At 41.5% G+C, this 24,823-nt stretch overlaps 1 protein-coding gene across 6 annotated transcripts in view; it reads right to left on the minus strand.

Moving 5' to 3' along the window:
• Window positions 1-24,823, minus strand: part of DMD (dystrophin) — a 2,124,682-nt gene that overhangs the window by 131,058 nt on the left and 1,968,801 nt on the right. For 3 of the 6 annotated variants that reach the window (XM_060001925.1, XM_060001919.1, XM_060001920.1), the window contains one exon: window positions 16,539-16,600. In XM_060001925.1, coding sequence (XP_059857908.1) covers window positions 16,539-16,600 — 62 coding nt within the window. Of the gene's footprint in view, window positions 1-16,538; window positions 16,601-22,311; window positions 22,454-24,823 lie in introns of those variants that run through there. The other 3 variants (XM_060001921.1, XM_060001924.1, XM_060001923.1) reach the window with 2 other exon arrangements.

Below are 24,823 nucleotides of genomic sequence, written 5' to 3' on the forward strand. Positions count from 1 at the left end.
ATACACTTCACAGGGCTTTTGACAAGATTACTGAGAAATATGTGCTTATGATATCAAAGTTCATACACTTATATGAGCTACCCCAAATAAATCTTTGTAGAAAGATAAATAAATCCAGAAGTACATAAAATCAATACAATTCTGATACTTCCTATTGTCCCAATCAATTTGCAATTTCCTCTTTTTGTTCAGTGGTATCACCATTCTCTGGGTCATCAAGGCTGAAAATCTAGAAGGTATCTTATAACTCTTCTCTCTCTCTCTCTTTTTTTTTTTTTTTTGGCCGTACGCGGGCCTCTCACTGCTGTGGCCTCTCCCGTTGCGGAGCACAGGCTCCGGACGCGCAGGCTCAGAGGCCACGGCTCACGGGCCCAGCCGCTCCGCGGCATGTGGGATCTTCCCGGACCGGGGCACGTATCCCCTGCATCAGCAGGCGGACTCTCAACCACTGCGTCACCAGGGAAACCCCTATAACTCTTCTCTTTTCTTTAAAACCTACCAATCTGTCATTACTTTCAGACAATTCTACCTTGGAAAGAAAACTTCCAGAGTCATGTCCCCATGTCTTTCCCCCACTGCTATCCTAATGCCTTTATCATCTCAAGTGCCACAAAGCAAAACAAAACAGAATAACTAATCTCTCCCCTCTCTTCCTTCAACCATCCCATCAAATTCTAATTCCTAAAAACAGAACAGACTTCATCATGTCTCTCTTCTGAAGATTCAACATTTTTCCACTGCCAATCAAATGAAATTTAAATTTCTCATTCTATCATTTAAGGCATTTTAATTTACCCTGAATTTAATTGCACTGAATCAGGTTTTCCTTCAAAAATCTGGAGAAGGTTCTCACAAAACAACGTCCTCACTGACCCTTAAACAAGCTAGTCTTTCTCTCAATTATACCTTTGCTTATGCTGTTACACTATCTGGAATACCCTAGCCTACATTTTAATTTACATAAGCCTTACAAAATCCCTTCCTAGAACAATGTTTTATTCTACTCTCCAAATAGCCTTCCCCAATGACTCGAATCAGTACTGCTCTTTCTACCTGTACAAGGTGCTGTACATTTGACCTTGATATTATGTAAGTTAGTATACAGTCTTATTGCATTTATTAACTATTTCATGTATGTCAATTTTACTCCCCAAAGGAGACAGTATGGTCTTTTGTGAAGCTGACATATTGCTTTTCTAGAATCTGTACGCAACAAACACAATGAAACCAGGCAATAATAAGCTCCGTGTGTGTATATGTTAGCTTGAATTTAAACCTTCAGTCGTTCCAACTTGAGACATTTAAATCTGCCTTGGAAAACAAAATGGGTATATGCTGGCATTCATGAACTGTATCAGCAACAAGAGAAGATAACATGGTTGTCATTTGGGTTGCAAAGGCAGAAAGGACTCAGAATAATTCAAGCACTCCCCCACTGGCCCCAAGCAGAGCTGCTGCTGTGCCTGTCACCCGCATAAGGCACGGACTTCTATCACATCGCAGGGTCCATTGCGTGGCCGGGTTCATACCAACTGGGGAGATGGACAGGGATCATGCCTTATGTTTCTTTGTATCCTGTTACTCAGAGCAGGGCCTGGAACATTCTAAGTACTCCATATCTACAGGGGAAAAAATCAACACCTCACATGGGACTGTATAACTATGGCAGGTATAAGCTTCCGTCACTCAAGAGGCAGGAAGCAACCTTCCTTCTCCACCCATACTGAATAGCCCTTTATTAAGAGAACTACTGATAGAACTACCATATGACCCAGCAATCCCACTACTGGGCATATACCCTGAGAAAACCATAATTCAAAAAGAGTCATGTACCAAAACGTTCACTGCAGCTCTATTTACAATAGCCCGGAGATGGAAATAACCTAAGTGTCCATCATCGGATGAACGGATAAAGAAGATGTGGCACATATATACAATGGAATATTACTCAGCCATAGAAAGAAACGAAATTGAGCTATTTGTAATGAGGTGGATGGACCTAGAGTCTGTCATACAGAGTGAAGTAAGTCAGAAAGAGAAAGACAAATACCGTACGCTAACACATATATATGGAATCTAAGAAAAAAAATGTCATGAAGAACCTAGGGGTAGGACAGGAATAAAGACACAGACCTACTAGAGAATGGACTTGAGGAGATGGGAGGGGGAAGGGTAAACTTTGACAAAGTGAGAGAGTGGCATGGATATATATACACTACCAAACGTAAAACAGATAGCTAGTGGGAAGCAGCCGCAGAGCACGGGGAGATCAGCTCGGTGCTTTGTGACCGCCTAGAGGGGTGGGATAGGGAGGGTGGGAGGGAGGGAGACGCAAGAGGGAGGAGATATGGGAACATATGTATAACTGATTCACTTTGTTATAAAGCAGAAACTAACACACCATTGTAAAGCAATTATACCCCAATAAAGAGGTTAAAAAAAAAGAGAACTACTGTAGTTTAGGGTCCTTCATATACAAGAAAATGTGAAGAAACTGAAGCTGGCACAGAGAATAAGAAAATCTAACATAATGGGTGGATAATAGGTCCACTGAGGACCGATAAACGGATTAGGCTTATTTAGCTTGGAGAAGAGAAAGCTAAAGCATGATTCAAAAACTATACTGATGTAATCAGGAGTCTCGCATCACCAAGAGTCCCTCAACACAATGAACCAAAAAAAAAAAAAAAGATTACATTATGGAAGAAAAGTTTGGAAGAGTTTTGTTCAGTTAAATTGGTTTTGCTTTCATATTACTCACAAAAGAGGAAAAATGCTCAGTGAACATTTAAAAGAAAATGTTCATGATCACTAGTAATCAAAGATATGAGGACAATATGGTTTTCCTTTACAATTTCAAAAATAAAACTAACGCTCCACACTGGCGAGGGCATATAAGATGGGCACTCTCACGTAATAAGTGTATAAATGGACACCCCCTTTTGAGAGAATTTCAGGAAGTACATATACCACAAAACTTGAAACAGTACTATCCTTTGGCTCAGTGATTACACTTCAATGAAACAAATACGGCAAGGCTTTATGCACAAAGATGTTCCTCACAGGCTTATTCGAGCAGTGAAAAAATTGGAAACAACTGTGGAATATATTATTAGCTCCATACCCTTTAAGTGCACCTTGGCCAGAAAATGTTAACGGAAGCAAGAGGCTACACAAGCCTTAATTGACAGTGTAACAAAGAACCTTGACCAGAATGTGCTCATTGTAAGCACAAATGTTTTGGGAAGACAGTGTGTGTGTTCTGCTAGCCATTCTCTTTCCAGATAGGTAAGTTAAAGGTAAGTGAATTTTTGACAATTATAATAAGTGATTGCAAACACAACGGGAGGCAGACAGTAGGCTCTTGCTCTACAGAAACTGAAGAAACTGGAAGAGAGAGCTGAGGAAATATCACAGATTATAGCTGAAAGATGACTTCTTTATGGAAGATAGCACAGAAAGGACCCACACGTATCTATGAGGTGTTCCAAAAAGACAGGACAGAGAGAATAGAAAAGCGGCAAGAAGTGAACAAACAATGCTCACAAATTTCCAAAATCGATTCAAGACACAAATTTTCAAAGTGGAGAAAAAATGAAACATAAATCTCAAGCAAGATAAATAATACATTCAGCATAGGCACAGTGCAGGGAAACTGCAGAACACTGAAATGAAACAAACTATTTTAAAAAGAGAGATCGTTTAGTAAAGGGAATAGGGACAGATGGCAAGAGGCAGTAAGACCCGTCCTGGGTAAGTGCCAACAGTGAGAGAAGGCAGATCGATGGCATTAGAAGAGCCAAGGCACGGGAGCGACCCAGTGCCCAGTAACAGACAATGGGCTTCAGAAGGTGTGAGATATACATGCACAATAGAATACTACTCGGCCATAAAAAAGAGGGAAATAATGCCATTTGCAGCAACATTGATGGACCCAGAGATTATTGTACTAAGTGAAGTAAGTCAGACAGAGAAAGACAAATTCTGTACGACATCACTTACATGTGGAATCTAAAATACGACACAAATGAATGTATACAGCAAAACAGAAACAGACTCATGGACACAGAAAATAAATTTACGGCTACCAAAGGGGAGAGGGAGGGGGAGGTACAAATTAGGAGTCTGGGATTAACAGATTCAAACTGCAGTCCATAAAATAGATAAGCAACAAAGCTTCACTGTATAGCACAGGGAATTCTATCCTATGTCTTGTAATAACCTATAATGAAATATAATCCGCCAAAAACCTGAATCACTAGGACGCACACCTGAAACTAGCACAACACTGTAAATCAACTATACTTCAATAAAAAAGAACAGTTTGGAGATTAATATCTGAAAAAAATAGGTAAGTGAATTTTTACATATCAGTTATTATAAAAATTAAAACTTACAGGAACTTATCATAAAGTTGAGTTTCTGTCTAAATTTGTTTGCTAAGAAGGCAAAGATTTTTCTGTAACACTGAAATTTTCCAAGGATAGTTGCCTTGTCACCTTGAGAGCATAAATATTTGGCAAAAGAAATGTTATCTATTAAAATATTTGTGGTAGGAAAGTGTTTGTTCATGTAAATTTATACACTGTATTTATCATGGGATAAATTTTTCTTATCAGCCTTCTGATGACTGACTGCCTATTTTTGACTACACTGGTTTTTGTTCTGTAACATCTCTAATACATAAGTAGCTTTCTGGACAGAAGGCATCATAACACTTTACTTGGCTTTCTTCTCAGAAGCCTGTTTGTAGTAAGTCTCCAGAATCTTAAGGATTTATTTCTACAAATTCAACATGAATTTGAGCTTCCTTTGTCATAAATTAGTTTTTGAAAAATGGGAAATTATTTTTAAAAAGTAATATTTCAGGAAAATGCAACTTGGGAAAAATAACATCCCCAAAGAATTTAAGAATGAGAGAAAACTTGGGACATTCAGTGAATAAAGTAGCATATGACGTTATCAACAGGATATTGCCTCAAACAACTATATAAGAGATGCATCGAAAAAAAGACTGGAAGCAATCCTCTAAAATGTAAATGGTGGTTATTTCTGGGCGCTGAGATTGAAATTGATTTTTGTTTTCTTTTACACTTCATCTTTCCAAATTTTGGGAATGAACATGTGTTTTGTAATGTCCAAAAAAATAAGATTACTGTAAAAATGTTTATACCTTCAATAATATTTTTAGCCTGTTGTCCTCAAGTGTAGGATTCACAACGCCTGGCACACTCTTAAGTATTTATTGAGTTAAGAAACCAATGAATAATTGAGGCTACCAGCACACCAAATTGTGTTCAGTGTTTCCTTGTTATTTAAATTCCAAATCCACGGTGACCCTTTCTTTCACGGTCTTAGCTCCTTTTTTTCCTCTTTTTTAATATTTATTTATTTATTTGGCTGCACTAGGTCTTAGTTGTGGTATGTGAACTCTTAGTTGTGGCATGTGGGATCTAGTTCCCTGACCAGGGATTGAACCCGGGCCCCCTGCATTGGGAGCATGGAGTCTTAGCCACCGGACCACCAGGGAAGTCCCTCAAGGGTCTTAGCTCCTTGATTATCAATGAGTTATCCCTTTTAGAATAAAATTAATTCCAGGGTAGCAGTTCACCTGGTTGTGCTAAGATATCAAATTGCCAATAAAATTTACAACTTAACTGACACTCCTAATTTTTCTTACCATGATGCTTTATCTTCTACTTTCTGGAAAGAACTCCATCTCTCCAGAGACTTCCATCTTGCTAGTTTAATAATCTGCCTTAGGAAAACATCATCTATATCTTTCTGTATTCTTTTTATTATTTATTTATTTATCTATTCTTAACATCTTTATTGGAGTATAATTGCTTTACGACAGTGTGTTAGTTTCTGCTGTATAACGAAGTGAATCAGCCTATATGTATACATATATCCCCATATCTCCTCCCCCTTGCATCTCCCTCCCACCCTCCCTATCCCACCCCTCTAGGTGGACACAACTTGCTGTCTTCTTGAGTGGTATCTGTCTTCTGCCCCAGAAAAATCACTCTCGCTTGCTCTACTGTGTTTCATTCAATGAACATTTATTTATTCAGAGACTACCATGCACTGGGCGCTAGTGACAAAGATGAGGAAGACAGCTCCTGCTTTAAAGGAATTCATTACTTAGTCTTGAGAGACTTGAGCATGAACAACTATAAATAATGCAAGTGCTACAATCAAATGCACGACAGCTTATTCTTAGAGTCTGGACTTCTGTGCAGATAACTTTTTGACTGCTACCTCCTCTTTGCTTGTTTTTAGGTCAGTTTCCTTTGAACCCAGTGGACCCTTTTAGTGCCTCATTTAAGTTGCTTCAGACTCAGAAAATCCTATGCAAGCTTTTAGGGCTTTGTGTTTCTCTTCCCTGCATATTGGCATAGACGGCTGACTGCATCACAGTCCTTGAGGCCTCCTGCACTTCAGCCACTTGCTCGCTGGTTCTCAGAGCCATTCTCTGGCGTTCCCCTGCTCTGCCCTCTATTACAGAGAATGCCACTTTCCTGCTCCCTTACAATTGGCTTCTAAGTAAGTATGGCCAATGGCGGTCCCTGGCAGAAGAACTGAGGGAGAGGACAGGAAGAAGGAGAGGCCAGGCTGTTTCTCCCTTTCTCTCTCTGTCTTCAGCACAAGCTCTGGCAGTAGGTGTGTTCCCTCCCTGGATCTCCCGCCCCATTAACCCCTCCCTCAGTGGTCCCAACTGGCCACTGGTTCTAGCTCCGGATGATGGCTCTGGCTTCTGGGGCTCTGGTGATACTACCTCTCGGCACTGTCCCTCCAGCCCTGGGTACAGCAGAGGCTCCCTGCCGTCTGTTTGGCTTCTTAGCTCTTCCATCACTGGGTAACCAATTTCCGGCACAAATCCCCTCTGTCTGAAATAACTAAAGTGGTTTCTATTTTCTGACTGGACCCTGACTGATACTTCACCCAAGTCGAAAATCTTAGCATCAAAGCCTTCAACATGTCATATGCGTTTTTTATGGTCTCATCCCTCCTTACCTCTGCAGTCATTCCCTTGTCCCCTCCCTACCATAATAGTACCACCACCGTTTGTTAGGTGTTTACTCTGTATCAGGCATTTTTCTGGGCATGTCACATTATTTCACAGGCTTTCTCCTTTCTTTTCACTCTTGAATTATTGTGCATGTTTCTTTCTTTTGGATAAGGAGGGACATGGGGTATGACAGTAGTGCTGCATCATCAATAGTTATTATAATTCCCTGCACAGTTACTATGTCAGACATTTTGTAGTTTTACATCTATTATTTCTAATCCCCACAACACTCCCCAAGGTAAGTACCATCATAACCACTTGATAAATTACAAAACTGGGGTGCAAAGTTGTTACTGCCTTTGTCTTGGCCACAGAGAACTGGTGGCAAAGCCAGAATTTCAAATCCAAGTCTCACCAGCCTCAAAGTCAATGAACTACTATGCTGCTACGTCACTTTACCTCCCAACCTCAACTCATAAAGTGACACAAAGTCACAGTATAATCAATCAGTTCCCCATTGACTTCAACGCACAACATAAAGAGTACACATGCCACATTTTATGTTCTAGATAAAAACAAATTTGTATTTGAAAACTATGATATGTTATACACTACATTTAATTATAGGGGTGGAGGAGGCATGAAATTAGGCAGCCGGGATCCTGCCACTTCATACCCGGCCCCTTCCTGTATTGGGTGGTCCTGTTACTTTGGTCTCCGAAGTAATTGCCAAGGAGGCCTATGAAACGGGAAAGAATACAGATCCCTCCTTTGCCCGAACCTGACTCAACTGGCAAAATATGAAATCCGTAAGTAACATTTTTCAGGTGTTCTTGTTTGGTGTAAGTTAATTACCCTCTCCCAAGGTCACCTGATTTGAGTTTACATTTATACTTTCAAAAATTAAATGTTCTAGAACAGTGCTACTCAAAGTACAGTTTTCCACACACATAGAAACTAGGAATGTGTTAAGCAACTTCTGTAGCAACTTGACATCGCCGTGACATCCAAATGCGTAATCAGTGGGTCCATTTCACGGAACAAGGTACAGACTAGGTCAAGTGCGGCTGAACCTGTGTGGTGAGTTATGTGTGATGTGAGAGTACACTAGTCAGTTTCAATAAGGCCACCCCAAAGTCCGTGACATACTGGATGTTTTAAAAACAACTGTCCTTCACCAGTTGGAGAAGCTCTAAAACCGACAGCCTTTTTATAGAACTAGAAAGCAAAATATAAAATGAAGCACTTTCCACCAAAATTAATGCTTGATAAAAAATATGTATGTAAACATATAAATATATGTGCATGCAGGTATGTGTGCATACAAACGCAAACTCATATATAACGTATGTCCTAGTTACATAAGCTTCAATTTACGAGGGGGCACAAAGACTTCCCTGAAGTTGTGCAAGGGATCAAGACTTTGTGGAATGGCAAATTCTGAAACATTCTCACAGAATAACACCAATTCATAAATAAGCTAATGACTCATCCACTATGTCGTAAGAGACTCTTTCAGAATTATTTTTAGGTCACTTTATTACTACTGTAGAGAGTATGGACTTCAAAAACTCACTATCTATTTTATGTGAGTGTTCCAACTGTTCTAAATCTCTTTCCAGCAAAACTGCAGCTCCCAAGAGACGTACAGAGGTAATCAGACTTGTGTGCTTAAAAAAGAAATATTGGAAATGTCTGAAAAAGAGCAGACACGTCTTTAGACGCCTTTACTTCGTGTGCAAAAATTGTCTTCTGCAGACCCAGCTACATAAAATTGTACACATCCAGCACTTTTCTCACAGCTGCAGGTGTAACCTAGCGCTCCTCTTATTTAGATCAAGTAAACTACCAAAAATGGCAGCTCTTCTCACTTGGAAACCAGTCTAAGTCTGAAAGAGAATCCTCTTGAGTTTCCTTCTGAAATAAGCTTTGCAAGATGCAATTCAGAAACATCTATTTATGTTCTTCAATTAGAAGCTTTAAATCAAGTTATTTGAACAAGAAAAATATGATTAAAAAATATCCCATTAAAACACCATAAATTTTGATTCGAAGATTACATTTCTCTTTTACAAATGGGGACAATCAATCGATGCTAACTGAAGTGAAAAGAACAGATTATTTTTCTTTTCTCTTTTATAAGCAGGATAGACATAAAGGAAGAACATTTATAACAGCTTTAACGTCTTATGCCTTCTGTTTTGCAAATCTGAGTAAATCTCCTGTGTTAACTTTGTCAGCTAGGGAATAAAGAATGTCATTTGAGATTCCACAGCTTAATTATGCTGATAAAGCAGTTTTATAAATCATGCTACGAGTAATGGATGTTCCTCTGAGAAGAGCAAGCTAGGAGCCATAAAATGTGCGCTCTGGACTTGGTTCCTTATCTTCTACCCATATGTCAGCGTGAATAAGTCAAAGCCAGTCTTGCGCCTCAGCCTGCTCAAGTCCAAACGGAAAGGAGGAGGAAACAGTTGCCCCATCCACTCGTATGATAGTATAATTTTCTAAATCAAAAACAGGAGCCTATGGCTTCCCTGGTGGCGCAGTGGTTGAGAGTCCGCCTGCCGATGCAGGGGACACGGGTTCGTGCCCCGGTCCGGGAAGATCCCACGTGCCGCGGAGCGGCTGGGCCCGTGAGCCATGGCCGCTGGGCCTGCGCGTCCGGAGCCTGTGCTCCGCAACGGGAGAGGCCACAACAGTGAGAGGCCTGCGTACCGCAAAACAAAAACGAAAACAAAAACAGGAATCTACTCAAACGGATGGCAGGACAGAAGATCTGAAAATGACAGAAAATTCAGGTCATATGCCACTCATATACCTAATTTACAGCTGTGTAAAGATTAAATACGGTTACTTCTGAAAGCTCTCTGCACACCGTGAAGTACTACAGAAATGAAAGTACAAAAAGGACTCACTCAATGATCTTATTATTCCTATCTTCCAGGCTGGTGGGGACAAAGGGAAACTGGGGTGTGGGGCACGGCATTCATGAGGCCAAGCCAAACCCATCAGAAGTTAAACTAAAACCAGACACTTAGAGATGGAAGGTTGCTGCCCGACCTGATAAGCCAGAAACCTGAGACTGCGGGGAAAGCAAGGGTCCAGCTTAAGGTCACACCCAAGCTGGGATCTGAACTGAGGTATTCTTTCCAGTTCAAGGCCCTATGGTAGTAGAAAATCTAGAGGCAGAAGTTTTAATACTTGGCAATACTTAAAGAACTAGAGATAAGAGAAGGAATATGCTAAACATCGAGTCCCGTGGTTGAGAACAGTTGAGTTTACAAAATATGCTGAGAAAAGCATTAGGACATGCTCCCCACGCAGAAGGAATTCAGAGCCATTCAGAGTCCCGCAGTTCCTAATCGGTAGAGCATCCTCAGGAGGGAATACTTAATGGAATGTAGAAAGCCTATGAAAAGAGGGAGAGAATAAGCTAACTTATCTCCCTTCCTCTTGGCAAACTGAGGAAAGAGGTACAGGATTTGTATGGCAGTGTTTCCAACTCTATCTGAGCAGCTGCAATTATGTATTAATAACAATACTGATGTATCCTGAAGAAGCTCTTAGCCTCTTGACTTGACTGATGGTCCTCTCAACTAGGACTGCTTAAGAATCACACCAGCCTCAGACCCATCAGACCCTAGAGCTGAGCCCTCATTTGAACATTCTGAAGCTCTTCTCAGGCAACAGACACGAGGCTTGGGGCCACGTGCTGACAGACTGCCTTCAAAACACAAGGGTTTTTAAGACCACTTTTCCTAAGAATTCCTAAAACATTTATAAGTCTATTTTTGAAAGCTTAGAGAGTCTGCATCATTTGGGTAAGCATCATGGAGAGTGGGCTCCAGAATTTGGGCAACAGCTAAGAGGGGCTAGAGCCTTCTGGAGAATGCCAGACTCGCAGGAAAAGAGGGGAACCAACACCCCTAGAGAAAAAAAAGCTGGTGGTGAAAGGGCTTCAAAGAAGGAAAAGGAAATTGGGATAAGAAATGTCAGATCCGCCAGCACATCTAGATTTTAGTAAACGGTTTGAAATGAAATCAGTTCACCTTCTGAAGCTTAATGATTTTCTCTTCACCTTAGCCTATTTTTTCTAACCTATGTCTCCTCTGCAAACTGCTATTCCTGCACTGTACTGCGCGTATCCCTCGTGCGAACACCCCATACTGCAGGGGAGAAAGAAGCCAGGGAGGGGACCACATAAAGATTTTATTGTATTTATAATTAATGTATTCACAATAAGAGAGACTAAGAGATACTTTTTAAAAGTATTTTTAAGCAGCACATATTATATGTGTGTGGGGGGGAATGGGTTTTTTTTTAATGTTAAAATTTCAGTGATGAACTTAAGAACCTAGACGTAAATTGTGAGAAAATGAGAGGCTTTTTATCATATAACGGCACTCCATATAAATCAATGTTATATTCGTATTTCAAAATAAATTCCAGAGCACATTACTACCTAACATCTACTGATTTTTAAAATGCCTTTTGCAGCCTTAAAGAGCTTTATGTTTTAAATCACCAAGATAAGCGTCTGGAACAACAGTCTTGCCATTCCATTTGTAAAGATGCTAACAGAAATCTGAAATTCACCTCATGAATGGAACATATGATTACTTCTAAGAAATGAGGAAGAATATGCCTTCGCAACAGCAAATAGATGGCCCAGCAGGTATATTTCCAGAGAGCCTCCCTACTTGATATCAGCCTGTCTCACTCGGCCTGTAAGACAGGGATGGGCGGCAGGATCTTCTCCCTGTTGCTTGTTTGCCAAGAATGTGCATTTTTAAAAATAGGAATGATTAAACTTTTAGAAATCCATTTGTCTGCAGAATCAGCCAAAGGTACTTCTTGAAAATTATGAGCACAGCAAGTTTTGGAAACAACCTACCCCACCTCTTCCCAAAGCAAGAGAAAAACAAAATTCTTCAACACTTTGGTCCAATACCCTCATTCTAAGGATAAGGATAAGGCCACGTAAAAAAAGATATGGGAGGGCTTCCCTGGTGGCACAGTGGTTGAGAGTCCACCTGCCGACGCAGGGGATATGGGTTCGAGCCCCAGTCCGGGAAGATCCCACATGCCGCAGAGCGGCTGGGCCCGTGAGCCATGGCCGCTGAGCCTGCGCGTCCGGAGCCTGTGCTCCGCAACAGGAGAGGCCACAACAGTGAGAGGCCCGTGTACCGCAAAAAAAAAAAAAAAAAAGATATGGGAAATTTTTTAATATACCACTCACCCCACCACATTGGGGGTAGTCAGAGAAAAATGCTGAAAGAAAACTCTTTTCGAGTTGTTCTTATTGATTTCTTCTCTGTGCAAACAAGACAGTGCTTTCGCCAAACGGTTAATGTTGCGTAAAAAATTTTCTGGAGACCTTCCAATGCTCCAATTCCTAATGACTGTCAGGTCATGTCTGTAAATGTTTAAATTATTTCTTTACTATGCCTTGTTTTGTGTTTGTGTGGGAGCCCAACAATTTTTTCCTTCATAACTTGGAATTTTTTGAGTGGGTACACAGCCTGATTTCATGGGGAAAACACAATATTTTTAACGTTTGATGAAAGCTCACTCAAAAAGCCATTTTAGATCTGTTGAGAATAACCTGAAATGAGTTCTTTTACATTTTTTAAATAAAAAATTTAGTGGTAAAGAAGACAAGGCTAACTTTTTTAAAGTCAGCTTTCTGTGAATGGACATATTTAGAGACTAACGACGCACGAGATGATCTCCTTGTGTTCAAATTTACCTGATAAGTTTATGGGAATCAGGACTTAAGCATACATTTTTATATGCATACGTATGTGTGATGTATATATGCGTGTGTGTGTGGCTACTGCTGCTTTTCTGTCATAGGTTCTCATTGGTTGATGAATTAGAGCTGTAGGGACACTAAGGAATGGGATGGGGGTACTGATGAAGAAACTTCTTTTGCTAAGTATCTAATTGTAAATAATATAAACTCATTGTAGAATGTCAGGAAAGGAAGAAAGAAAATCACCTAGAATTCTACTAAGTAGAGATATCTAAGATTAACATTTCGAGTAATACCATAGCCTTCCATCAGTTAACACTCAAGTCCTACTTTTTCAGTCCTTACCAAATGACTCTGGCTTATAATACTGTGGTGTTTGGACCAAGGGTCGGGGGCGGATCACGTGAACGCGTCTGGGGGCAAGGCAGAAAACAGAGTGTGTTAAATAGGCTGGTTGGGGGTTTTGGCAAATTAGAGAATGGAAATCCCCTCAGAGGTGGGCATACTTAGGAATGTGTAACATTTCTTGCATGCTGTGAGCCACTGTAGCTTCTACAGTAGAGTTATGTCTGGAGTTGGCGGTACGGTGGGGATTAGCAACTTCTTGATATTTTCAACATGTCACCACAGACAAGAGGTGCAGCTTCCATTAGGAGAGGGCCCGAGGTATGGTCTAACACTGTGACCACACCAGACCAGTTTTGCTTTCATGATACCTTTCACGAACTAAGTGTAGTTGAAGGCTTCCAACCACCTCATCCAGTTCAAAACAGCAGCTTGGACCTAAAGGGATAGCTCGCGAGGAAAAACATATGCCAATATATAAAGATAAAAAAGAAATTAAAGGCTTCTTTTCAGTATGTTTTGCTTATATTTCAACTGCGAAACACTGTAATTTGGGAGTGGGAAGGGCACTAGTGGTACTTAATCTCGTAGGTTATCTCAGGGATGTAGACACACAACAAACTACTAAATCAATCATTCCACGTGTGCCTCGCAACGGGGAAAGGAAGCGTGTCCACTGTCCAGGAATCCACCATACTATTTCTAGAAATGTAATGGTTTGTTCCAGAAATACCATTCAAATAACTGTCTATCCATAGGTAAAACTGTCCATCTGTACCTATTTGTAGCAGGTGCGTGGTGATCTACACGGACATACTTTGCTACATTAATAATATCAATGAGATAAGTGCAAACACTAACAGAAGATCTGGGGCAGATCCCAGTGTAGAGCCATACATATGGCTGTGTATCCCTGACAAAGGGTTTCTCTGCGCCTGACTTCACCGCCCCGTGAAAGAAGGCTGTTGATGACATCTACCAGGCACGATGGTTGCTCACATACATTTCCAAGCGCAGCACACACAGCACACTCTCAATAAATGGAAGATGTTATGTAATGTGTCACCATTTGAATAAAAGTTAGCCCAGGTAATATGTGATTGTAATGAAAATATTGGAAATAGAAGTTTTGAAAGCTGAAAATCAAATGTCAACACCCAGTTCATTTCCAAGATGTTTGTTGCCAGGATAACAAAAACCAAAATTTCAAAGTTGGTGGGGGGGGAGCGGCTGGTGGTGGTGGAATTGACCACATATTTATGATGGCAGCATTTTAATCTATATAACTGATTTCAATTAAGTTGATTTCATCAAAGAAAAAGTCTGTTAACAAATGAGCTCTAAATTTCCCTGCAACTGTAAAATTCCATTATCTTCCAAAGTCGGGTGATCTGCCCAAGGTTACAAATCATGCCAGATTACCAGCTTTGAGTTTACCACCACGTTGGACCTACTGAGAAAACTTTAGAAATATGACGATAAAAAGCATATTTAACTCCTATTGAAGGTGCAAACACCTCTTCATTGAGAGTTCATAATTAGCTTTTTATCAACCATGTTTGTGATTTCTCATTACAGAGTAATTAAAAGTAAGCTGGTAGAGAATACAATGCAATGAAATGGAAAGATGGCCATGGTACATTACCTTTAGGTGAATAAAAGCTGATTATAAAACAGAACGACCCAACTTTGGTAAAAATGTATGTATAGAAAGAAATTTTTGAGGATACCTACTAGATTGTTAAACGTTAGTTAACTAAGAGGTGGGTTACAGATGACTTCTTTTTTGTTAGCTTGTCTATATTGTTTAACTTTAAAAAATATGAACAAGTACTGATTCTATAATAATTATAATTTTCAAATAAAAGTAAATTAAAATATTAGAACTAGAGATCACTGTGATTAGAGTAGAAAAAAATTATAAGTAGGCTGAGCCTACGTAAACCAGAGATTATAAGCAGGAGGCCCAGTTTCAACGAGCTCTTTATTGGAAGATGTCTAGTTTGTCTTGAAAAATCCCAAGTCTTGAGAGCACTGGGCTAGGACGACCAGCTCCTCCAGCACAGCCACTGCCCACTTCAGATGAAGTCTCATGCTGTCACTTGCCAAAATATAAGCATTCAAGCTTTCCACCTGTGGTCTAAACAGCGCAGCATAAAAGCCAGAAACATTCTGCAGGGGCTGAAAATGTAGCACTTGAAGATGAGCTGATCCTGATTTTCCGTAAGTTTTTAAAAGGGAGTGTGTGTACATGTGTGCCTGTACACACACACACGCTCTTACTGCTGGACTGAGCTGACATAATATTACTTGAAATGTATTGGTATCTCTGGCTAGTGGAATTATAAGTGACTTTTCTTTTTCATGCTTTGTATTTTTTCAGATTTCTAGAAGGAACTTCTATCATTTATAATAATGTTGTGTTAGTTTCAGGTGTACAGCAAAGTGATTCAGTTATACATATACATGTATTTATTCTTGTTCAAATTCTTTTCCCATTTAGGCTATTACAGAATACTGAGCAGCGCTCCCTGTGCTGTACAGTAGGTCCTTGCTGGAAAGAGTTCAGGGGAAAATCTGGGGGGGCGAATATCTCCTACTCCATGCCTTAATGTCTCTATAGCTGCAATTCATTAACCAATGGGAACCTATGAGACAAAGGCAGCAGCAGCTACACACAGATACATGGACACACACACACATCCAAAATTTATGTTTGAGCACCCTGGCTCCCATGGGCTTTGTCACATAACTTAAAACCCAAAGAGTTTTCACCTTACGCATTTCAGTCTGTAAATATGTCCATTCGCAAAAAGGGACTTAAAAAATGTTTAGTAGTAGAGACAGCATGACGATTTTTTAACTAAAACAACAACAACTAGTTACAATGTGAGGTAATTCATTTCAGGTTATTCCCGAGGGATGGAAAACGGTATAGAGTGGACTTTCATCGAGCATGCATGTTGATGACCGGACAGGCTTAGGAATTCGGATCACTGGAGTGACTGCGGAAAATTCCTTTACACGGCATTCGTAACTTGGCAAAAGTGCCTCCTTGGTTTCAGAAGGAAGAAATCAATAAGAACAACCTGAAACCCTTTTCTTTCTTTGGGGGGAAAGCATAGCCGTCAATTACAAGTATTTTTTCCATCCTTTTAGGGAAAAAAGAAAACTAGCAAGACCTTTTGGCCCTCTCAGATATACTGAATTTTCGGGAATCAGTGCAATCCTAAAACTTATTTTTAAGCAACCTCGGAAAAAAAGAAAGCTGACTGTCAATTCTGAATAGAAAGGTGTCGCTGTTTTCACCCCTTAAACAATCTAGTGATGTATTTAGACAACAAATGGCTTGCGCGCTACCAACTACTTTATCCTACGAGTCATTTGTCATTTCATCTGGAGGAAACATGGCCATGTCCTTACCTAAAGACTGGTAGAGTTCTGTCATTTTGGGATGGTCCCAGCAAGTTGTTTGGGTCTCGTGGCTAAAACATAAAATACAAAGAGAGACTTTAGAATTTAGAATGAGTAGTAGAGAAAAGGAGACAAGAAGAAAAAAAAAAAAGCACGGTATGCCTTTGGCTCATTTGGCTTCATTACTTGACAGGCCTTCCATCTTGCAGTGACGAATGTTTATTTTACAAGGAGAGAGACCCCAACGTTTGCTCTCAACAGGAAAAGCAATATGATCATTATTTGGTAACCAGCATTTGTTTCTTTTTTGTACCCCCAAGTCGGCTGCACTTCTGTTATAAGAAAGTGACCTTGTTAGGTACTCAATAATCAAAAATCAGGATTTCTTCAGCCGTCCAATTCAGAACATACAGAAAAGACACTGACAAGTGTTATTCAACTCTGTCAAAGAGATACTGATATTAGTTTAATAAATAAATCGCTTCAGTTCTCATTTGCTTTCACTGTCCCTGACACTTTTCCATTACTTTCTTCTCCGTATCCAGATCTCATCTCTATGATGACTGTGTTTCACTTCGGCTTAAGGTCCATCCATTGCCTGACTCATAGATTGTATCTTCCCTCTTCCCATTACTTTTAGAATGTCCTTTTAACTCGGCACTCTATATACCACCGCACCTTTTCCTATGTTTACGTGGGCCTGAATGAAGCATTCACAGTTCTCTTCCATTTCTTGGAGTTTAGCTAAGTGTGTTTGCTGGCTATCAGCTCCTGCCACAGAAAGAACAAAACACCTTTGTTCCGCATTCGATTCCGTGAATAAACCTGGGAGAGATAACTACATATACTTTTCCTTACTTTGGCCCATCTACATAAATCACCATAGCATCGTGTTTCCAGTTTTCGGGAATTACTTGACTGGGCTTTATGCAGTAAAACGCAGCCCTGAACCATATTTCAGTACTCATAAGCAGAGCCTATTCATCATCTTTGAGGGAAAGGTGGGACTGGAGAGAGGAGAACTAGCTTAACTGTGGACACTTCAAGGGGAGCAGAAAGCACAGCGGCTGCACACAGAAAGAGGAGCTCAGGGAGGCCAACAATGTCAAGTGTAGGTGTTAAATCTTAGGACTGGATTCTGGTTCTGTGGCCTACTAGCTGTGAAATTTGGGGCCAGCCCGCTTACCTGGGAGCATTAAAGGACAAGCTGATATAGGACGAGCTGATATAGACCGATACCTTCTGGCGCTCAATATGTGGTCATTTCTGTTACTACGTGGCCCCCAAATTACTGCCCACTAAAAGTAAAGCTTTCATTAGTTGATTATAATATAGATGAGGATCCAACTGTGGTTAGGTCAGCCACACCTAAGACCCTTCACAGAGGGCAAAAGTAACACTCGATGTGTATTACCTCTGTTTTCAAGAAAATAAGCAAAAGAGAGAAACATTTATTGTGGTTTGATAAATAGAACACAGTCACAAATGACAAAAAACATGTGGAAATTCCCCAAAGTGTGCAACTTCAGACACCATCCCTCTGATATTTACATTCAGCGATTGAATGGTGAAGGCTAGGGGAAGAAGTTGACAAGACAGTGTTCATTGGGGAAGGGCTGTTTCAGTCTCTTCCAAACCTGTTTGTTTCTGTCTGACTTTTCCACAGAGACAATTTGTGGCTGAGGAGTAAGTCAGTCGAGGGAATGTACCAGAGTAGAATCCAAATCTTACAGAGCAAGACAAGCAAAAGATACAGTCCATGCTTTAGGGGGTTTCTGAAAGCCCCATGTCCACACTGGCTTATGATCTGGAGAAGGGGTGGGAAGGACTGGTACTTTATATGCACAGCACAAGGAGGCTGCAGCATGCAGCTTCATGGAAAAAGTGTTGCTTATTCTCGGATGTTTTTTTAGCTCCGAAAGAGACTGTGTATGTACCAATTCCATACACAAGTGTCCAGCAAGGAAAGGTTACCTTCTATTGAGACCACCCTGCATTTAGACCTCTGCCATTTCCAAAGGCCATCATATGTGAGCACCAGGGAGGGAGGGAGAAAAGGGGGAAAGCACATGTGTCCACATGTACAGGCTCTTATTACACACACTACGTAATAATAACATCCCATCTCTACCACATGTGGGAGGACTGTAGCATCTTCAATCGATGGGCAGAAAAACGTCTGTCTGAGCTGACAAACCTAACCTGACAGAGACAGAGAGAACCAGTCTGAAAAGCCACCATCTGTAATGGACTTCAAATCGGAGGAACACGGGCAGGAAATAACGTGCACCAAACGCAATTCCAAAAGAAAAGAGAAACTTGCCTACGAGTGACAGGACAATCCCACATAGACTGAACGGGAGCTTCATGTAGCTCCCTCCCTCCAAAGAAGATCTCATGACTGTTGATATACCTACACTTCCACCTTTTTAAGGAATTTATTCCAGTGGTTAAAAATTACGAAAGGGATTTTAGAAATTATTATTTAATCCATCTGTCCATAGCTAAATTGAAATGTCCTTTACTGGAGGAAGGAAGAAATTCTAAGCCCCTACTTCTGCGCTCCATTCATGTGCTAACACATACCAGTTAGTCCTTTCTAGGTACTCATTCTTTCTCCCAATTAGTTGTGATTCTGGGGTATGTGAATAACCTAGATAAATGAACTCAAACGAATCCAAAAGCTAATCTTCTTTTACCTTCCTCCCCTCCAACACGAAAGCCTTTTATTTTTAAGCAATGCAAAGTAACTAGAAAACCAGATTTATATTTCACCTTTGCCGAGTTAGTTTCACTTCCATTACAACCCGGCAGTAAGTGAAAGAAGTGAGCACAAGTGGAAAGAGAAGAATAAAGGGTGTGACTAATCCTCCAAACTAGAAAAATTATCTTTTAATCATTGAGTGCTAAAAACAATTGGCAACATAGCTGAAATGACTCTAGCTTTGGGGGTAACTACATGATGAACCAAATAGTCACTTCACTGTATGTGGGTATTTTCAATCTGTGATGAATCCAAAGCCCTGGTGGGACATTATTTAACCTCCGAAACAGATAGGAAAGATGAGTATGAACAGGATGAAATGGTAAACACGAATCTGCATAACTCCTATCTATAGTCTACCTTACAGAACAAACCAACTTTTGGTCTGTGATCAATACAGGTTTTACAGCTGTATTTCTGACTCTGTGCCTATCTTCAAAAACAGGAGAGGATTCTTAGTAGCTCCACGAGAAGCACTTCAGGTTCACCTGGAATACACAGACAATATAGAAAAATATGCTGTGCTGGGGAGCTGGTGGTGGAAGGGTGGGTGGTACTGTTTTTCTGGTTACTGTCTCTTTTCTGCACTTCACTTTTCACATCGGAAATGCACTGTCCATATACCATGTGCAACCAGAATGGCAATTCCAGACCCTGTTCACAAGTTAATGGTTACATCTGTGTTCAGTCTTCCTGAAAACAATGATGTTCAACATAGATCAAAATTCTACATATGCATTAACACAGAAATTAACACAGCCTCATAAATAATCCTTAAAACGCCCTTTCAATCTTTTAAAAAATGTTATTGATTTTGGCCCTGATGGTTCCAAAACCTGGCATCAGATATGCCTCTCTGAACAGCCTTCAAACTCTGATTTCCCCTTTTTTTAAAAAAAAAAAATGTGTATAAGCTACAATAATCTCTTTCCCTTTTTATTTTCAGCCGTGATAAGAACCAGAAACAAATTAAAACACAAGATCACTGGATGTGACAAAAGACCCCGGCAACACCTACTTGTCAATAATAAGAAATTAAAGCATTACTCCACTGAGCAGAGCTGACCTCATTTCCTACCACACAATTTAAATTTTCTCTCACCTTCTTTAGTTTCAAGTAGTGTGCAAGGTTATTCTAACCACCTCAGAGCTGTTCCTGCTGTCAGTGCTGGAATATCAGACTTATTGGAACTGCTTCTTTAGTTTCTTTAAAAACAAATATTAAACACTTATAAAAAGTAACAAATTTCTACTGCTCTCCCCGGGAAAATGGCAGTTGCCTAATTAAAATAAGATTTCTTCTGCCACCACTGTTATTTGGTACTGAAAATATTCCAAACAGTCGCCTTTTAAAAAAAATATCTTTCTACTACTTCCCAGGGAGGAAACTAATCGCTACGCAGCGATATAAAAAGGTAACATTCTCTTGCGATTTGTAGAGGATTAGAGTTTGGCTCCATATATAATCTGGAGCCCATTGATCCACACACACAAAATCATTTCCCTTTAATCTGGGGATCAGACTCTCTTTCTAGAGAAACCTTGGCATTTGCATGGTGAATGTTGAACTTGGCTTGCATGGCTGGAATACTGGCAGGGTGGGAAGGGGAAAATATATTTAAAAGTTTCTGCTATTGTGGGTAGGGGGTGGGGGGTGTCGGTCTAAGCATCAGAAATCCTATTCTAGTCCCCATTTCTTGTTACCTGGAATTGTTAACGTTTTACTCTGTTTGGCTCAAGGCAGGGCAAAGATGATTGCCTCGGTGACTGTTCCAGCTGTTACTAGTCCTCCGTAATGTTTGCTTTTCAGGGCTTAACTCCCACCCACCCTCAACTTTGGCCAAAGCAATTTCACTTCAGGGTCGTGTCCAATCCAAGATCAAACAATGAGGACTGAAACCAATTCTACGGTGATCAAGGGTCAGAAACCTTTCATATACCCATGTTGTTTCATTCGCTCCTCTGCTTCTCCAAGAGCAACCGTATCCTCCAAGGAGGGGATTTGGGACAAGGAAATAAAACAGCTAGGCAAAAAAGAAAGGGTGATGCGGGGGTGACAAGGAGAGGAGACAGGGGTAAAGAAGCAGAGAGACTAAGAGGAGCTTGTTGGCCACAAATGTTTATTTCACTTAAAAACTTTGGTTCGTCACTTAAACTGGATGAATTTTTTTCATGTTAAAGTATTTTATAATTAATAATATGTCTCCCTCAGGCAACTAAACCCCTTCAATTCAAGCTTCAAACTTAACTCCAAATTTAACGGAGATAAACAGTGTCCTGCCCTTTTCAGTGCCATGATCGGATCGGGAATGACAAACTTTGCTTAAAGACAAGCACAAACACCTGGAGAAAAGCGAGAGAAGGACACCCATTAATGACTCCACACTCAACCCCAGAGGGCAAAGAAAAAAAAAAAACACCCTCAATCCTCTATGTCAAATCCTTGACTTCTAGGCTTTAATTGCTTTTCCTTTCTCTCCCGATCTCTGCAAGTTTTGGGGCATGGGACGAACACAGTAGAAAATGCAACGAGGGAAATGTCAGTTGGAATCCTCGGAAGAAATCAGGCAGAAAGTTGACCTTTTGGCACTTGCAGCGCAATGGAAGGTAGAACCTGGCGCGCCCCTTCCTTCTGCGAGGTCGGGCGACGATTTAGGAACAGCCTGCCTGGCTCACGTCCACAGAGACAACCCGGAAAGGAGCCAAAAGCTCCCGCGGCCCCAATCCCCGCGTGGGGAACGCTCTGTCCCCTCCGGGTACGGCGAGACATCAGCCTTTTCTCTCCGAGCCCGCTCCAAAGCCGGGGGAAGCGTCTCCCGGCGAGCCTGGCGCTGGGGGGAAGCCCCGGGGGCGCACCTGCTGCGGCGCCGCGAGGACCCGCGGGGGAGGTGCCCCTGCGCCCGGACGCCGGGGGTCCAGCCGCCGCGCGGTTCCAAGTTTTGGCCGCCTCGGCTCGCACCCTGCTCGCGCCACAAGTGCACTGATTGCGGCGACCCGAGGGCGCCGCGTTGCACTTACCCTTTGAGCTGTTCCCTCATGGCTGCAAGGGCTCCGCGGCCGGGGGAGGGAGCGAGCGGAGGAGTGAGCTTCCCAGAGCCGCCGGGCTCCCTGAAAGTCGAGCGCCGCCGCCGCCGCCGCCGCCGCCGCCGCCGCCGCCGCCGCCGCCGCCGCCCAGGCTCGCAGCTGAAAGCACTGCGGAGGAGCCAGCGCGGGTTAGCGGGCGGGAGGGCGGGAGGGCGGGGCGCGCGGGAGGGGGCGCTGCGGGCAGACGGGGCGGGGCTGGGCCGGGCTCCGCCCCCACCTAGCGCCCTGGGAACCCGGACTCCCCGAGACCCGCCAGTCGGGGCTTTCAACACGGAAAGGAAAGAGAAAAGAAAAGAAAGAAAGACGGAGGAGATTTAAGGTAGTGCCGGGAACCTGGAAGCCTCACACCGCCCTGCCAGCACCCCCTTAAAACCTCCAGCAAGACTACTTGTTGCCTAAATAAATGACCTAGGTGCAAATGACCTCATCGCAGATAATTAAGTGTGTGGGTCAAAAGTTTTCTTTTTAGAGAATGAAAGAAAAAAAATTCACAAGCATAATTCTTCCCTTCCCGCCGCGCCCCCCCCCCCAATTGAAGATTAAATTGGTGGAGATGTAAGGACATGACATTCAGGTTCTGCTCATCCTGGGCTAAATGGGCTTTTAAGGAAGCATTTGTCTGTGTGTTTGTGATATAGCAGTGGTTCTCATCGTGTAGTCCTGGGACCAGCAGTAGCAGCATCGCCTGGGAACTTCTTAGAAATGAAAATTCCCCAGGGCCCCAGCCCAGAGAGAGCTACTGAATCAGAAACTTCAAGCACACTGAAGTTTGAGAACCAGTGGTATAGAGTCTTTAAATAAAAACCACCACCAACGGTGTGGCACCGTGTGGTCTTTTAGTATTCTTTAGAGAAACCTAAAAGGAAACCATTTCCAATGGAACGTTCCATTGGAAAAGTTACAGGGCCTGGTAGTTCAAATATTTCTAATAGTAGAGTTTGCAATATGACGACACAGATTAAGTATGCAAAATCCTTACAGGCTTGGAAATATTCTGAAGAGAAGAAAGCCTTCATTAGCACAAAATTTTTTCTCAGCCTTCACATAATATCTTCCATTAGAGTCCAAAGGGTATTTTCAGATAAACTCCCTTAGTGGTTTCATTGTCCCCTTTTGTCCATTTATTTTGTTGGCCTGCTTTTTCTTTTTATCTTCTTTTAACCATTTCCTTTTCACTCTCTGTTCTGGTTGATTTGTTCTACTTCAGTTTACAGTTTAAAAAGTGTTCCCCTTTATCTTTTTAAATATCCTCTTTTTTTTTTTTCCTCAACATTTCCCCCGGCCCCGGAGAATGTTCGAGCTGAAAGGATTCTAGACATCAATCTCCCTTTACCGTCTGCTACAGCGCGACAAAAGAGGCAAAAATAAAGTGCAGGAACCAAAGGGAAAGGGAGTGCCAAGTTTCTTCATTACCCTTGACAAACCAAATACAAATGTAAATGTTATCACGGAAGACACGTGCATGCAGATCTGATTGGTGTTGCTATTTTAAAGCAAATAGGGCACTTCTGGCATTCTGCCTGCTAAACTGAGCCCTTACTGCTATCTTTTAGTCATTTTGAGCCAGTGAGTTGTGGATGCGGCTGCTCTTAAGGTCTGGGGGGCAGAGGGGGGGCACGCTAGGACTGTCTTTGGGTGAGGCTGTCCCTTGGTCTTACTGGAGATTCTACATCTGCCCCTATCTTTGACTGGGGGAGAAGGGTTAGTGTTCTGTGATAAGGAAGTGGTGGCCTTTGCAGTTAATCAGTGACATAATAATCTCTGTGTCATTCAGTGACGCAATCTGTGTCATTCAGTGACGTAATCTCTGTGTCAACGTATCAAGCACATCCCTTAAATATTGTTTATGTCTATTCCAATGAAAAGACACAAACCTCCCAGCATGGGCATTTGTAAATATTAGAAATCAACCAACTAAAGGTTTGTAACACCTATGTGATAGGATACATTGTCTTTCTGTTTTTTTTTCTGTCTGTTTGTTTTACACTTTTAAATTACTTGCTCAAGCTTCAGGAGTTCTGATGTTTCTCTAGAATATAAATGCTCAAATCTATTTTCTCAGTGTCCAGCTAGAAAACTAGTCGGAACAATTCATTGAAAAAAATGGAAAATTAGAAATCACTATTCAATTTTTTTCTTAAATTTGACAGATGGCAATCCTCCAAAATATCTTTAAGTTCTTTTTTAGACTGGAGTTATAGGCACTTGAAGGCTTGTTCCCAAATCTTGATGTTGTTTTAGAAATTAAATACAGAAAGTATTATTAAGAAATGACATGGGCAGGACTTCCCTGGTGGGGCAGTGGTTAAGAATCCGCCTGCCAATGCAGGGGACACCGGTTCGAGCCCTGGTCCAGGAAGATTCCGCATGCCGTGGAGCAACTAAGCCCATGGGCCACAACTACTGAGCCTACGCTCTAGAGCCCATGAGCCACAGCCACCGAGCC

This window comes from Delphinus delphis, chromosome X (genome assembly GCF_949987515.2).
Source record: "Delphinus delphis chromosome X, mDelDel1.2, whole genome shotgun sequence".
Taxonomy (NCBI): domain Eukaryota; kingdom Metazoa; phylum Chordata; class Mammalia; order Artiodactyla; family Delphinidae; genus Delphinus; species Delphinus delphis.